The sequence below is a fragment of the Panthera onca genome, chromosome B2, assembly GCF_046562875.1.
Source record: "Panthera onca isolate mPanOnc1 chromosome B2, mPanOnc1 haplotype 2, whole genome shotgun sequence".
Taxonomy (NCBI): Eukaryota; Metazoa; Chordata; class Mammalia; order Carnivora; family Felidae; genus Panthera; species Panthera onca.
In genome coordinates, this window is record NC_138343.1 from 62,024,152 (window position 1) to 62,036,995 (window position 12,844).

The 12,844-nt window shown below is 38.0% G+C and overlaps 1 protein-coding gene across 4 annotated transcripts in view; it reads left to right on the forward strand.

Moving 5' to 3' along the window:
* The window catches only part of ADGRB3 (adhesion G protein-coupled receptor B3), a 736,713-nt gene that overhangs the window by 382,933 nt on the left and 340,936 nt on the right, over positions 1 to 12,844 (forward strand). For all 4 annotated transcript variants that reach the window (XM_060615856.3, XM_060615857.3, XM_060615855.3 and 1 more), the window contains 2 exons: positions 5,157 to 5,225; positions 8,918 to 9,026. In XM_060615856.3, the coding sequence (XP_060471839.1) occupies positions 5,157 to 5,225; positions 8,918 to 9,026 (178 nt within the window). The remainder of the gene's footprint in view (positions 1 to 5,156; positions 5,226 to 8,917; positions 9,027 to 12,844) is intronic.

The window sequence follows — 12,844 nt, forward strand, 5'->3', positions numbered from 1 at the left end:
TCATATCTCCTTCCCTGGACATGGTGAGGATGCTCCTTGCATCGATTTATGACAGAGGAGGGTGATGAAATGGAAAGGAGGCAGAAAATTAGGTAGGGACCATTTATGTTGTTGTTTTTTTTAATTCTTTCAATGCCTAGCCCATTGTCTTATACACAGTAGGCACATAGTCAACCAATTTGAAATATTTGAGTATTAACATTTTTTATGCTTATGCTGTGCACTGGGGCATAAGAGTGAACAAAATAGAAATAATCCCAACTGTATAATAGGCTGGTAGAGGAAAAAGCTCTCAACTGATCATCATGCAAGTACATCATAATTAAAAAAATGGTGATATACTTGAAAACAAAACTACAAGTGCAACTATAAGTCAGCATATTTGTGGGTGGGTGCTATACAACCAGATGACTGCCTGCATTACTATCCTCTCTTTTATGGTAATGCGAAGTGCAGTTGTCCACCATTATGTCAATGCATAGCAGTTTTGCTGAGTCACTCATGCATGGATGTAGAAGTGGAGAGGAGCCAGAGTCTCATACAAATTCACCCCGTATTGAGGGAAACCTACTGTCAGGACACAGAACAAGAGCCCCTTAGATAACCATTCCTTTTACATCATACTTTTATGGTTGATTTCTTTTATGAACTGGTTGTTTCTTTTGTCCATGGATTTTTTGCCAAGTTTGAATGATGAAGATATTGGTAAATGAAAAATAAAAATGTTCACTGATTAAAATCAGGAAAAAAAGATGCAGATCTTGCAGTGTAGTGGTAGTGGTGGTGATCTGATAGGCCCTCTTATACGAATGCAGAAGTGAAGGACAAGAAAGAGTTATTCAAGTGAAGAACAGGAAATAGAGCAGGCAAAGAAAGGGAACAGCATTATATAGGTCCAGAGGCTAAACAGAAAAGAGTTTGGGATACATGAAGAAGTCTGATGAACCTAGAATATAGAGTCTGTGAGGCAGGATAGCTTAAGGTAGAGTTAGAGCCATTAGAAGAGACTAGATCATACATGGCTTTACAGCTCTCCAGATTGGGGAATCAATGGCCTATCCTGTTCTGTGCATCCTTATCCTAATGTCTTGTCCCTGCCTCCTTGTTTAGCCTGTAAACCTTTTTATGGTCCTCCTATGTTTCTAGTCAGGACCATCGTGATTTCTTAAAACTTTCAGTTCTGCATTATTAAATATATTCCTTAGGGCTTGTATTTGTCTCTCAGTGCCCAAGCATTTTGCTGATGGGTTAAGAGGAGGAGAACACATTTCCTGGAGCTCAGATATCTCAGATCACTAGCTTAATCTATAATTCTGTTCCCACATGGAATTCAGCAAAACTTAAATGCTCAGATGTGCTTCACTTTATTTATAAAAAATTTTATATGGTACGTGAGAAATTTGTCAAGCAGAAGCCAATAAGATGTAAAACAAATAATTATTTACCACTTTCCATAAAATAGAGTAACCTTTTAGTCTCATAGGCCAAATCTAGGACTTGCACTTTGATTTTTTTTTAATTTTAATTTTTTTTAATGTTTATTTTTGACAGAGAGAGACAGAGCATGAGCAGGGGAGGGGCAGAGAGAGAGGGAGACACAGAATCTGAAGCAGGCTCCAGGCTCTGAGCTGTCAGCACAGAGCCGTACATGGGGCTCGAACCCACAGACTGGGTGAGATCATGACCTCAGCTGAAGTCGGACGCTCAACTGACTGAGCCACCCTGGCGCCCCTAGGACTTGCACTTTGAATGTGGCAGAAACATTTATGGCTTCTCTTTATAACAGACATTTACCGCACTGATTTTCGTAATACATCCTGCAAGGAATATGTGAAAAATTATGTCCCCTGACCTTTGTGCCCAACAAACATTTGCACAATGCCTCTCACACAGTAGGTGTCCAATAATAACAATACTGACACCCCCACCGCCCCTGCCAGCAGAGCAGAGCATATCTCTTAGGAAGGAGAGTTTTCTCTAGAACAAACGATAGGCCCTGAAGTTAGTGATGAATAATCTCTGTGTTCTATATACTGCTTGGAGAGAAAGAGGCTATAAAAGAGAGAAGAGAGCTCCAGTGGTTGTGAAAGTCTATAGCAGCATTATAGGTGCATATTCACCATAATGTGGCCATAAATCCAAATCATGCCACCGGTCATAAAAAAGATAACATGAAGGGAATAAAATCATAAAGGCACCATATATTGAGCACTTACCATGTGTCAGATACTGTGCTAAGAATTAGCTCTAAGCTTCACAATGGCTCTGGCAGGCAGCTATTATCCTCTCTATCTTATGTGTAAGGGAAAGAAAGCATAGATGGGCCACATGAGCCTACAACCACACAGTTAATAAATGTTGGGAAAGTTTTAAACCTGGTCTGCCCAGTTCACACTCCAAACTTCGATTCGACCAAGGACACTTAATTTTTCAGAACAGTCTAGGCCATAGAGATCAGGGCTGATAAAAACAAAACAAAACAAAACACAAACCTACTGTTAGATGCCAACTCAGGAGCTCACGTAATGACCTGACCTGTAAATCCCCAAAAAAGAGAGAGATTACCAGAATTAGCAGATTTCCTAAAGAACTCGAGTGACTAGTGCATCTGCTGCCATGGAAGTTGCTTCATACTTTTTTCAAAAATTCAATCAAGTGGCCTAAAATGTTATGAATCCCCTTTTCAAAAAATACTGTTATGTTTGATTCTGCTGTGTTCTATCAGTCTGATCTTTGAGCAAATGTCAAAGTGAATTGGTAGATTAGAGCAGGGTCAGTTCAAAGGAATGATGCCCGAGCCTTGTTAGGGAAGCTGACATGTAGTGGCTGTGTGACTTCATTATTTCCTTTAAGCTGGGACTTTATTAAATACCTGCCAAGGACAAGGCATTGTATGTGTTAAGGACACACTGGCACGTAAGAAAGACAATCTGCCTGTAAGTGCCCTCCTCTCCCTCCTTGGATTTTCAGGCTTAGCTCACTGTGCCCTGCCTGGTCTCACAAGGGATCATTTCCAGTCCAATTGACTGGGAGATAGAAAGATAACTTCATTCTGTACTACTTTTCCCCCCTGATTTAGCAAAGTCTAATTTATTGCCTTGGAAGGTGATACAAAAACATTTCTTATACTCTATGTTTGTTTAGTTGAATGTATATTTTAGTAATTTGTGTTTTTTATATATGCCCTTTGGCAATTTAGGAAAAAAGATTGAACTCTAAGTTCATCACTTTGATCCAGGAATCGTGTGTGCTCACTGGCTATCATGTACAGCCCAGAGTCACTGACCCACTATCAGTAAAACATGCTTTGTGAAATGTTTTCTCAGAAATGGAGATGCATTTGCACAAATTGCTTCCCGTCCTTTTGGTGTCTCTTGTTAGCAGCAGCATGCATTTGTGTGAAAGCTGGCAGGGGTCAGGACACAGACTGTGGTCATGGACCTCAGCACAGCTAACTGGCATGTACAGGGATGAAATCTGCAACTTTTGCCTCATTAGCACCATGTCCCCTACTGAGTTAACCAGCCATAGGCAATTGGAGAACTCGGAAGGTTAATTCTTTCTGCCCATAGGTAGAGTTACAGCTCAATGGACTAAGCCCTTAAAATGTTATCACTCCAACCAGGAAATTTTAAGTGGAAAAAATGGCTGGTAGTACAAAAAGGTTAAACGAATTGAAAACAGGTCTAAAGCAGACTTGCAGTTTTCTCAAGAGTTGCATAAAATATTCTGTAACTTTTGCAGAGGTTATGACTTGAAACATGTTTCAAGCATGTGATTACCAGGAACTATTAAAATAAATAGCACAAATAAGACATTTAAATATAGATACTCACAGCTTCAAAACACAAGAGAAGAGGAAATGAAGCAGCTTTGTTTTTCTTACAAAAACACCCAGGTGACTTTATTTGGAATTTGAATAAATACCTCTTTATTCAAATAGAGAGGAAGGCTGCTAAGGCTAAAAAAAATGTCGATTATTTCCCCCTCAAGGGAGTCCTGCCCTGAGCTGATGTATCAGTATGAGGCAGTGCTCCTGCTAAATTACATACAAAGCAGGCAGAAGAGATGGGCTCTGAAGACACAGCCAAGGGTGTGTAGCTTAAGATAAATGTCATGGTTTCACTTTGCACTTCTAAGGTTCCTGTGACCCCAAGTCACTATTCGTTTTCAACAGGCGCTCTGGTCTTCCTCTCCTGGCTCCTGTGTTCGGAAGACACAGTGCATGTGGGAGGACAGGGAGGTCTCTCTCCGCGAGAGATCCCTCATGTGTGAAATGGGCACTAATATCGATGAACTGAACAGAGCCCTGGTCTCTGCCCTTATTTAGGAGAGAAATAAAAAGTGAGTGCCCAAATGTCCTCTCTGCACAGAAAGGGAAAACCACAAACTCACTGGGGTACAGCTAGACAAGGGAAAGCCAGTAGGTCTTCAGCAGTTAGGCCAGAAAGGTGATGGCAAGAATTTGGCGCTTGAATAGGAACGTGCTATGGTGTCTTCCAATTCTTCCATTTTGGCTTGCTGGCAAAAGGTAGCATAAAGAATAATTATTTGAAATATAGGATTTCTTGAGCACTTACTGTGTGCTATCTGCTAGGTACTTGGAAAAGTCCATGTGATCTTTGCAGTACATAGTGATAAAAGCCAAAGAAAAATAGCCCGGAAGGGCAAGGCCGGATCCAAATGAGGAAGCCTGTCACACACCTCAGCCTTGCCCACAGTCTGTGTCTTCACTACAGTGTTCTTCAAAACAACAGTGGAACTAGCAATCATGGTTCACAGTTAACTGGATAACTTGTAACTAGACACACACAGGGATTTTCACTGCCGAAGGAAGAAAACTTACTTGTGAGGAATAATTATCTGATGGTATGACAGAATACAATATAAAGACTGTAATGGAAGAAATAATTATAGGTAAACATAAGTAATTTACCTATTCTGTTGTCTTCTGAGGTATATATGCGAAGTTACATAGAAATCCCAGAAGTATGGTGCTGAGAAATGGCCCTCCGAGCTCTTCTAGAATATGTTAGGGTCATGAAACAATACGGCAAAGTGTGTACATCCTTACCACATAATCAGTTCGAATGGTTGTTTTTGAAAAGTGTATTCTCTCATGTAACATTAAATCCTTTATCTAATTTAATTTGCAGAACTTCTTTCAAATAGTTAGCAACCTTCTAGATGAAGAAAACAAGGAAAAATGGGAGGATGCACAACAGGTAAGATTGGAGCTGTTTCAAAACCTAAAACAGAGTTGGCTAAAGAAAGCTTTAAAAATATGTGAAGAGGGCCGCCTGGGTGGCTCAGTTGTTGGGCGACCAACTTTGGCTCAGGTCATGATCTCACAGTTTGTGAGTTCGAGCCCCGCGTGAGACTCTGTGCTGACAGCTCTGTGCTGACAGCTCAGCCTACTTCACCTTCTGTGTCTCTGCTCTCTCTACCCCTCCCTTGCTCACGCTCTGAGTCTCTCTGTCTCTCAATAATAAATAAACTTTAAAATTTTGTTTTAATATGTGAAGAAATTAATAGTTTTCTGTTCCCAGAACATAAAAGGAGACTTTGATTAGACACTTAGAAGTCATCCTAGGTTGCGTTATACTAATTTTAGAGAAAATAAGTGATCTCTTCTATCCTAACAATTAATGGAATGAGTATTATGAATGTGAAAACACTGGACAGGTTTGAGTAATTTGTAACGTTGAGGCATCAGTACATAATAACTATATGCCTTACCAACCATAGTCCGTCCTATCTACAGACTATGGGAGAAAGAGCAAATCCAAAAGCACATATTACAAACCAAACTGGGGGGTATTGACAAGGAAAATCATTTACATTTACTATAGCATTATGTAGAGTCTGGATCAGACATGCAGATGTGCATTTGGATTCAAAGCCAAGAGTTGTAAAAATTAGTTATCATAAGAGAATTTGTATTCTGCTTTTTTTCTCTTTCTGCCATGCATGATCAGTGTAGCAAGTGACCCTATTGATTTAATTAGTGTTTTAAAATGCCTTTCAAAGCCATTTGTGCTATACTGATTTATGTGTGGTTAATAACACTTTTTTTTCTAAATTACAAAAATAAGTGGGTTAGAGGTTAAGAAAGGGAAAATAAACATGTTTTTAAAAATACTGTGGAGATTTAATTTGACTATTTGAATTCTTTAAGTTTTCTGATTGACTTTTGTTAACTCCAAGAGAACAATGTGATCTTGAAAATAAGAATATTTACTGAGATTCAAGTGAGCCATCTATCCCTTTCTCCCCTTATAATCATCTTCTGGGCCTTCAGGAGCAAAGCATGCCCTTTATTCCTGTATGATAGGGACTCTAAAAATAGTCCAGTGTGGGTCTAGCTCATTATCAGGTACAAATTCTGTGCTTCTGGCCATAGGAAAAAAAAAAGATCACTCCTTAGTTTAAGACCCTGAATTTATCTTTTTCTGCTAGTTTGAATTATATATTTGTCCTTGGCTTTCTTCTAGAGGAGAGCCTCATTCACTCACTGTAAGGAAATAGTGTCTTTCCCTAGAATACAGCTGCAGAGACTAAGCACATCCTTCCAGAATGCTGGAGACTATTAATTATGGCTATATTTAGAACAAATATATAATACCCTTTTAAAAACAAGACTGCAATTCATTGGATCACATTATTTATTGTGAGGTCCCGACTTGAACAAATAATGAATGGTAGCACAACTTCTCTTCAATGGAAAATCCTGAATCCATAATCCATCTATTTACTTGTGATTTTGAGTTAGCTATGTCCTTATTTTTAAATTCTTCAGTAGTGATACTCTTTAATGACTTTTTAAAGGTAACTATTTGAAGCTTAAAAAAAAACAACTATTTTGTAGCTTTTACTAAAAGGTATTCCTTCAAATGCAGCCACGTGGGAAATGAGACTCCAGGTTGGTGGCACAAAGGTTGGACTCCATTTGTCACACATAGTTCATCTCAAATTTACCTGGCAATTGGGGTGACCACTTGCTAGTTAACTGGCTTTATCCAAAGAAAGAAAAAATAAACTTTTTCTATCTTCATGAAGGTAGTTTTACAACTTAGAGCAAGGTGCCTGCTGAAGTTACATTTACATAGAAACTGAGACAGAGGCCCTGTCTTATTTGTTATCACCTCTGTCTCTCTCTGAAAGACATCCCTGGGTCTTTCAGCTGGTAAGAGTCTATTTAGCTTTTTAAAAACATTTAAATGCATTTCAAAGAGACAGAGAAAGAATTTATCAATTATTAGTTTTCAAAAGCAAATGCTTTAAGAAAGCGAATGAAAGATGTAGGGCTGGGAGAGGGAGTCTCTCATTTTCAGCAGGGAGAATTAAGCTTCTTATTTTAAATTTGTGTTTACCCTTACATGACACACACTCATATACACCTACACAAAAATAGTAGAAAAAATATAGTAGTAGCAGAAAGCTTGGAGCTGATGGAAATTTCATGCAGATTTTTGGAATGATGATGATGAACTCTTAGAATTCATATTTAATGATTGGAAACTAGTAAGAAAGAACATCTCTCCCCAAATGTTTCCAATATTAAAAAATTTACAAGTATCAGGGCGCCTGGGTGGCTCAGTCGGTTAAGCGTCCGACTTCGGCTCAGGTCACGATCTCACAGTCTGTGAGTTCGAGCCCCACGTCGGGCTCTGGGCTGATGGCTCAGAGCCTGGAGCCTGCTTCCGATTCTGTGTCTCCCTCTCTCTCTGCCCCTCCCCCATTCATGTTCTGTCTCTCTCTGTCTCAAAAATAAATAAAAACGTTAAAAAAAATTAAAAAAAAAATTTTACAAGTATCTATGCCACAGATTTCTAAGTGTCATAGCCATTGTTTTTGTCTTCAAATATATGTGGGTGACTATACTATGCACCCTCAGTATCTGCATTTTAGCTGGGCACAGTCGACTTTACACACCACACCTGCTATTCGCCCTGCCCAATGTATCTTCCTCCTACTCTGGTCCCCTTCTAGCTCTGACTGTATGTTTCTCTGCTAATCAGACTGTCTCTTACCCTTCTGCACTAGGCTTTGCAAAGATAAAGCCACTACAACTCTAATCCACTTAATTTTTTCATGCTTAGAAGTGGCAGTGGTACTGAATGGCTAAAAGAAATGAACCTAACTTCAAAAGACTTTTCTGCTCTAATGTGGTTATATAATGCAGGCTGACTTTATACGCATTAGGGGTTACGCATACTAACAGTCATATGACCTTTTTTTAAATGGCCTTCACTTCCTACACATTATGAACTATTTCCAGAATCAGATTGTTTAGGAGAAAAACTCCTCTGTTTGCAATGCGTGAGGTGGCATGGTGTTGGGTTTGCTTTGTATATATGCAAGGGAAGCACCAACACTAGCACTATTATCATGATCCTGAAATTATTGCTAACATTGCTATTCATATCATGGCTATTACAGCTATGGAAGTGAATGCCCCTCCCAAGACTGAATGAACTTAATAGTTTGTAAATATCTTCACGATGACAATAATAATTGTGTTTTCTTCCAATGTCCATCATATAGATGCTAAGTAAAAAAAGGCAAAAAGCCTCAAGATTTCAGTGTTTGTTCTATGTCATAATTAGGTGAGGAAAAGATCCCATCAAAAGTAAGGACAGACAATTTCCAAGTATACAATCTGTTAGATATTTTTAGTTTCCTTAGACTTATGGGAGATTAATCACTGCATCATATCACCGTCGAAGCTCTTGCCGTGTGACACCAGGTATCATTCTCAGCCCGTGGTTCAAAAACACAACTGTTGCCAGGTGCAGAATTTTCTTCAAGTAAAACAGAGTTCATTTATGACCTCATTATGTAGTTTTTGTTATTCCTGTTACATATTCTACTATATAGACTTTTTATTCCTTCTAACCCTTGCTTATTTTTGTAGATTTATCCTGGCTCTATAGAATTAATGCAGGTGATTGAAGATTTTATACACATTGTTGGAATGGGGATGATGGACTTTCAGAATTCATACTTAATGACTGGAAATGTAGGTAAGAAATAAGATTGTTTCCCAAAATCTTACTGAAATAAAAAAAAAATTGCAAGTATCTGAGCCATACATTTCTAAGTGTAATATCCATTGCTCATATCTTCAGGTATATGTAAGTAATGTGTTATGGATACTTGGTGTATGATTTTTAGATAGACCCAACTGCATATACATTATACACAGACAGACACACATTTGCATGGGTTCATATATAGCGTTTACCTTGTATTTATCTGTACATGTATACATAAAGGAGATTATGTGTCCTTTTCTTCCATTTGCCAAATATTCATTGCTATCCAACCTAATGTTGAAAATACATAATACATATTGTGTGTTTTGTTAAAAAAGTGAGTCTTCCTAATCTTCATACGTTGTTGATGAGGATGCCAGGTTACTTTTTAGCTAGCTGTCCCAATGAAGTAGTGAATCATCATGGGTTGTGGAATACCTGTAAGGATCAAGGTCATGGTGCTGTTGGTGCTGCTGCAGTTTTCCTGAGTAACTTCTAGGACACAGTGGATCTCTTAGGTCCCTCTGTAGTGGATTCTGTGATGCCAGAGAAGTGAAGACATATTTCTTCCTTTAGTTGCTTTTAAATTGTCTCTAATAGGGAAGAATTACACAGAGAAGCAAAACCTGCACACACTTTCATAGTGTAACAATTACTTTGAGCCAACAGCAGTTATGTTAACCAAATGGCAGATTACTCTCTATAGTGAAAAAACAAAAAAACGACAAGAGCAAAAAAACAGTATTCTTAAATATTGTACACATTGAGTTGATATAGATTTACAGTTTTCTCATTTCTTTAAAGCTTCCTTTCATAATATTGCTGTGATTCAGACTTTCTGTCATTTGTCATGCTTTAGTAGTGTTCACATAAAGACCACTGAGATGTAGATAATTATGTGTTTAAATAAACATATCTTACCTCAGATTCTTATTCATGGTGTATTTAATTTTTAGTTTCTGGATCAGGAAGATACCTAACTTGGTAGAGGGATTAACTAGAGGAGTACAACTAGTACAGGTCACACAAACACACACATGTATATAAGATATATGTATCATTCATATATATATATATATATATATATATATATATATATATATATGTGAATAAGGATTTTGCTTGTTTACTTTACACTTGATTTCTTCTGAAGGTACTTTAGCCCTATAGGGACTTGTATGATCCTAAGATATTTTCCATCAGGATAACCTCAAGTTGTAGTGGATAATAGCTAATTACTGGTAATATTATTTAGCTGAGGAAGGCCTATGCAATTCCTTAAAGGAGCCATTTCCATGCCAATATACCATCTTCATGCAGTGTAAGGCCTTACGGTTAGATTATGTCTTAATACGCTTTCTGAGTCAGTTTGAGGGCCCAGATTTATCATCTGAGTAGGGGTTTAGCAGCTTGCGCTGGCTCAGAAATGGAGTGAACTGTCTCTTGCTCTAAGCAATGAGTGATGAGAAGAAAAAGGGACCAAAAATAGTATGTTTGTTGTAGGATAAATTCAGAAATCGGAAAAAGTCCAAATTAAACGTCTATTCCAAAAGCGGCTGAACAAAGAGAGGAAAGATCAACCCTGTAGGAAAAGGGATAGTGTATCGGGCTCTGGGTTTTGGGGCACAAGAAGGAAGAACTAGAGAGATTGTGGAGATGCTGGTCATTCAAGGTGGAGCCATTCTCCAAAGAGATTCCTGACTTCTGTGGCAAGCGGGACCCGTGAAGTCTGCTCTGGCAAATTAGCCCATTCACAAAGTCATTTACAAGAAAAACTAAGGGGAAAACACACGGAGGTATTGTTTCTTAATTCTTTTTTTATAAATGTTAACATCTAATTCTTAAAGGCATTGCTAGTTAAAAGTATCAGATTGATACATGGCATTTGTTCAGTTTGGAAAAACCTATAATAGAAGCAATGCCAATCTCAGAGTCTAGTAAACTTAAATTCAGACTTAAAGGACACTGAATAACAGAATGAAATTCTTTATAGTACTAGCATAATTGACTATGGAAATTCAATGATTTATGAACAATTATTACTCTTTTTAAAAAAATTTTTTAATGTTTATCCATCTTTGAGAGAGAGGGAGAGACAGAGCATGAGCAGGGGAGGGGCGGAGAGAGGGAGACACAGAATTCAAAGCAGGCTCCAGGCTCTGAACTGTCAGCACAGAGCCCGACATGGGGCTCAAACTCAGGAACCGCTAGATCATGACCCTCAGGTCATGACCCGAAGCCAGATGCTCAGCCAACTGAGCCACCTAGGCTCCCCTAACACTTACTACTCTTTACCCGTCTTTTGACTTACCAAAATTACGTATTTGAAAACTTTGTGTATTATTTTTTGCATTAAGATTCTGTTATATAGGTTTGGCTACTTCCTTTACCATCACTAAATTTTAAGAAGTGTCTTAAGCATAGTAACCCAAAGCAATTAAGTACTGCAAATAAAGCCAGTATTGTCCTATACTGTCTTTAATCTTGTATAAGAACAGTATGATTTGGCCTTCTGGTCATTTATGTGGAATTAATTATATTTTTTGAAAAAGGTTATATTCTGTATAACATTATTATACTAGCTAAAAGAGATCTTATTTATTATTGATTTCCTCCCAATACTAGCCCAGAGACTGTCTTATTGTAGTTTGATGACTAGAAGGTTATTCTCAATAATATTTTGGAATTTTTCCAAAGTGTATGCATATATTAGTCAGGTTCTCCAGAAAAACAGAGACCCTAAGATATAAGTAGGTATACAGAAAGAGATTTATTTTGGGGATATTGGCTTATACAATTATGGAGGCTGAGAAGACCCGCCACCTGTTGTCTGAAAGCTGGAGGCCAGGAAAGCTGATTAGGTAGTTCCAGTCCAAACCTGAAAGTCCAAGAACCAGGAGCACCAATGTGCCAGGGCAGGAGAAGATGAATGCCTCTCCTCAAGCAAAGAGCATTCATCCTTTGCCTTTTTTGTTCTATTCAGCTCTCAGTGGATCACATGATGCCTGCCTGCATTGGTGAGGCAGATCTTCTTTACTCAGTCTACTGATTCAAATGCTAATCTCTTCCAGTAATACCCTCATAGATACATCCTGAAATAACGTTCTGCCAGTTATCTGGGCATCCGTTAGCCCAGTCATATTAATACATAAAATGAACCATCACAATCCACAAGTATCAAATTGGATAATATAGATAATAGTTACTTATTCTACATGTTCTTCATGTTATCCAATTTGGTGCTAATATATATAAAATATGATGACACTGTTCTGTCTGATATATCCAATGATTTGGAGAACACACATAGAGAATAATTTACAGTAGCAAAGTGTGAAATGTATGAGTTGTCATTCATTTGTCTTACATCCTAAGTCCAAATATTAATTACCCAACATGGAGCTCATTATACTGAGCATACACACACGTACACACACATTCAATGCACATACATGCTCTTGTGTGTGCATATATAAACGCACATGTACCCACAGCTTGTGAGTAATAAATAGAGAATAGGTAACTAAGAAAGGTTGCTTATTCCTTAGGGCCATTTTCTTCAGGGTATGTTGGATTAGGACTACTTAAAGAACCATAAGAGATCATCATATCTTTTAAAGAGATTAATTTTTTTTCCATAAAGCCCACATACATAGCCACCTCACTTTTCTGGGATATAGATACGTTCCTGAAGAGAGACAGAGTTGAAAAGCCAAAAATAAATATCATAAAGACCATACAGTGTAATAAGAATGTCTCAGAACCTTGCTGATAGCCTATTGTATTTAAACTTTGAACATAGTTTC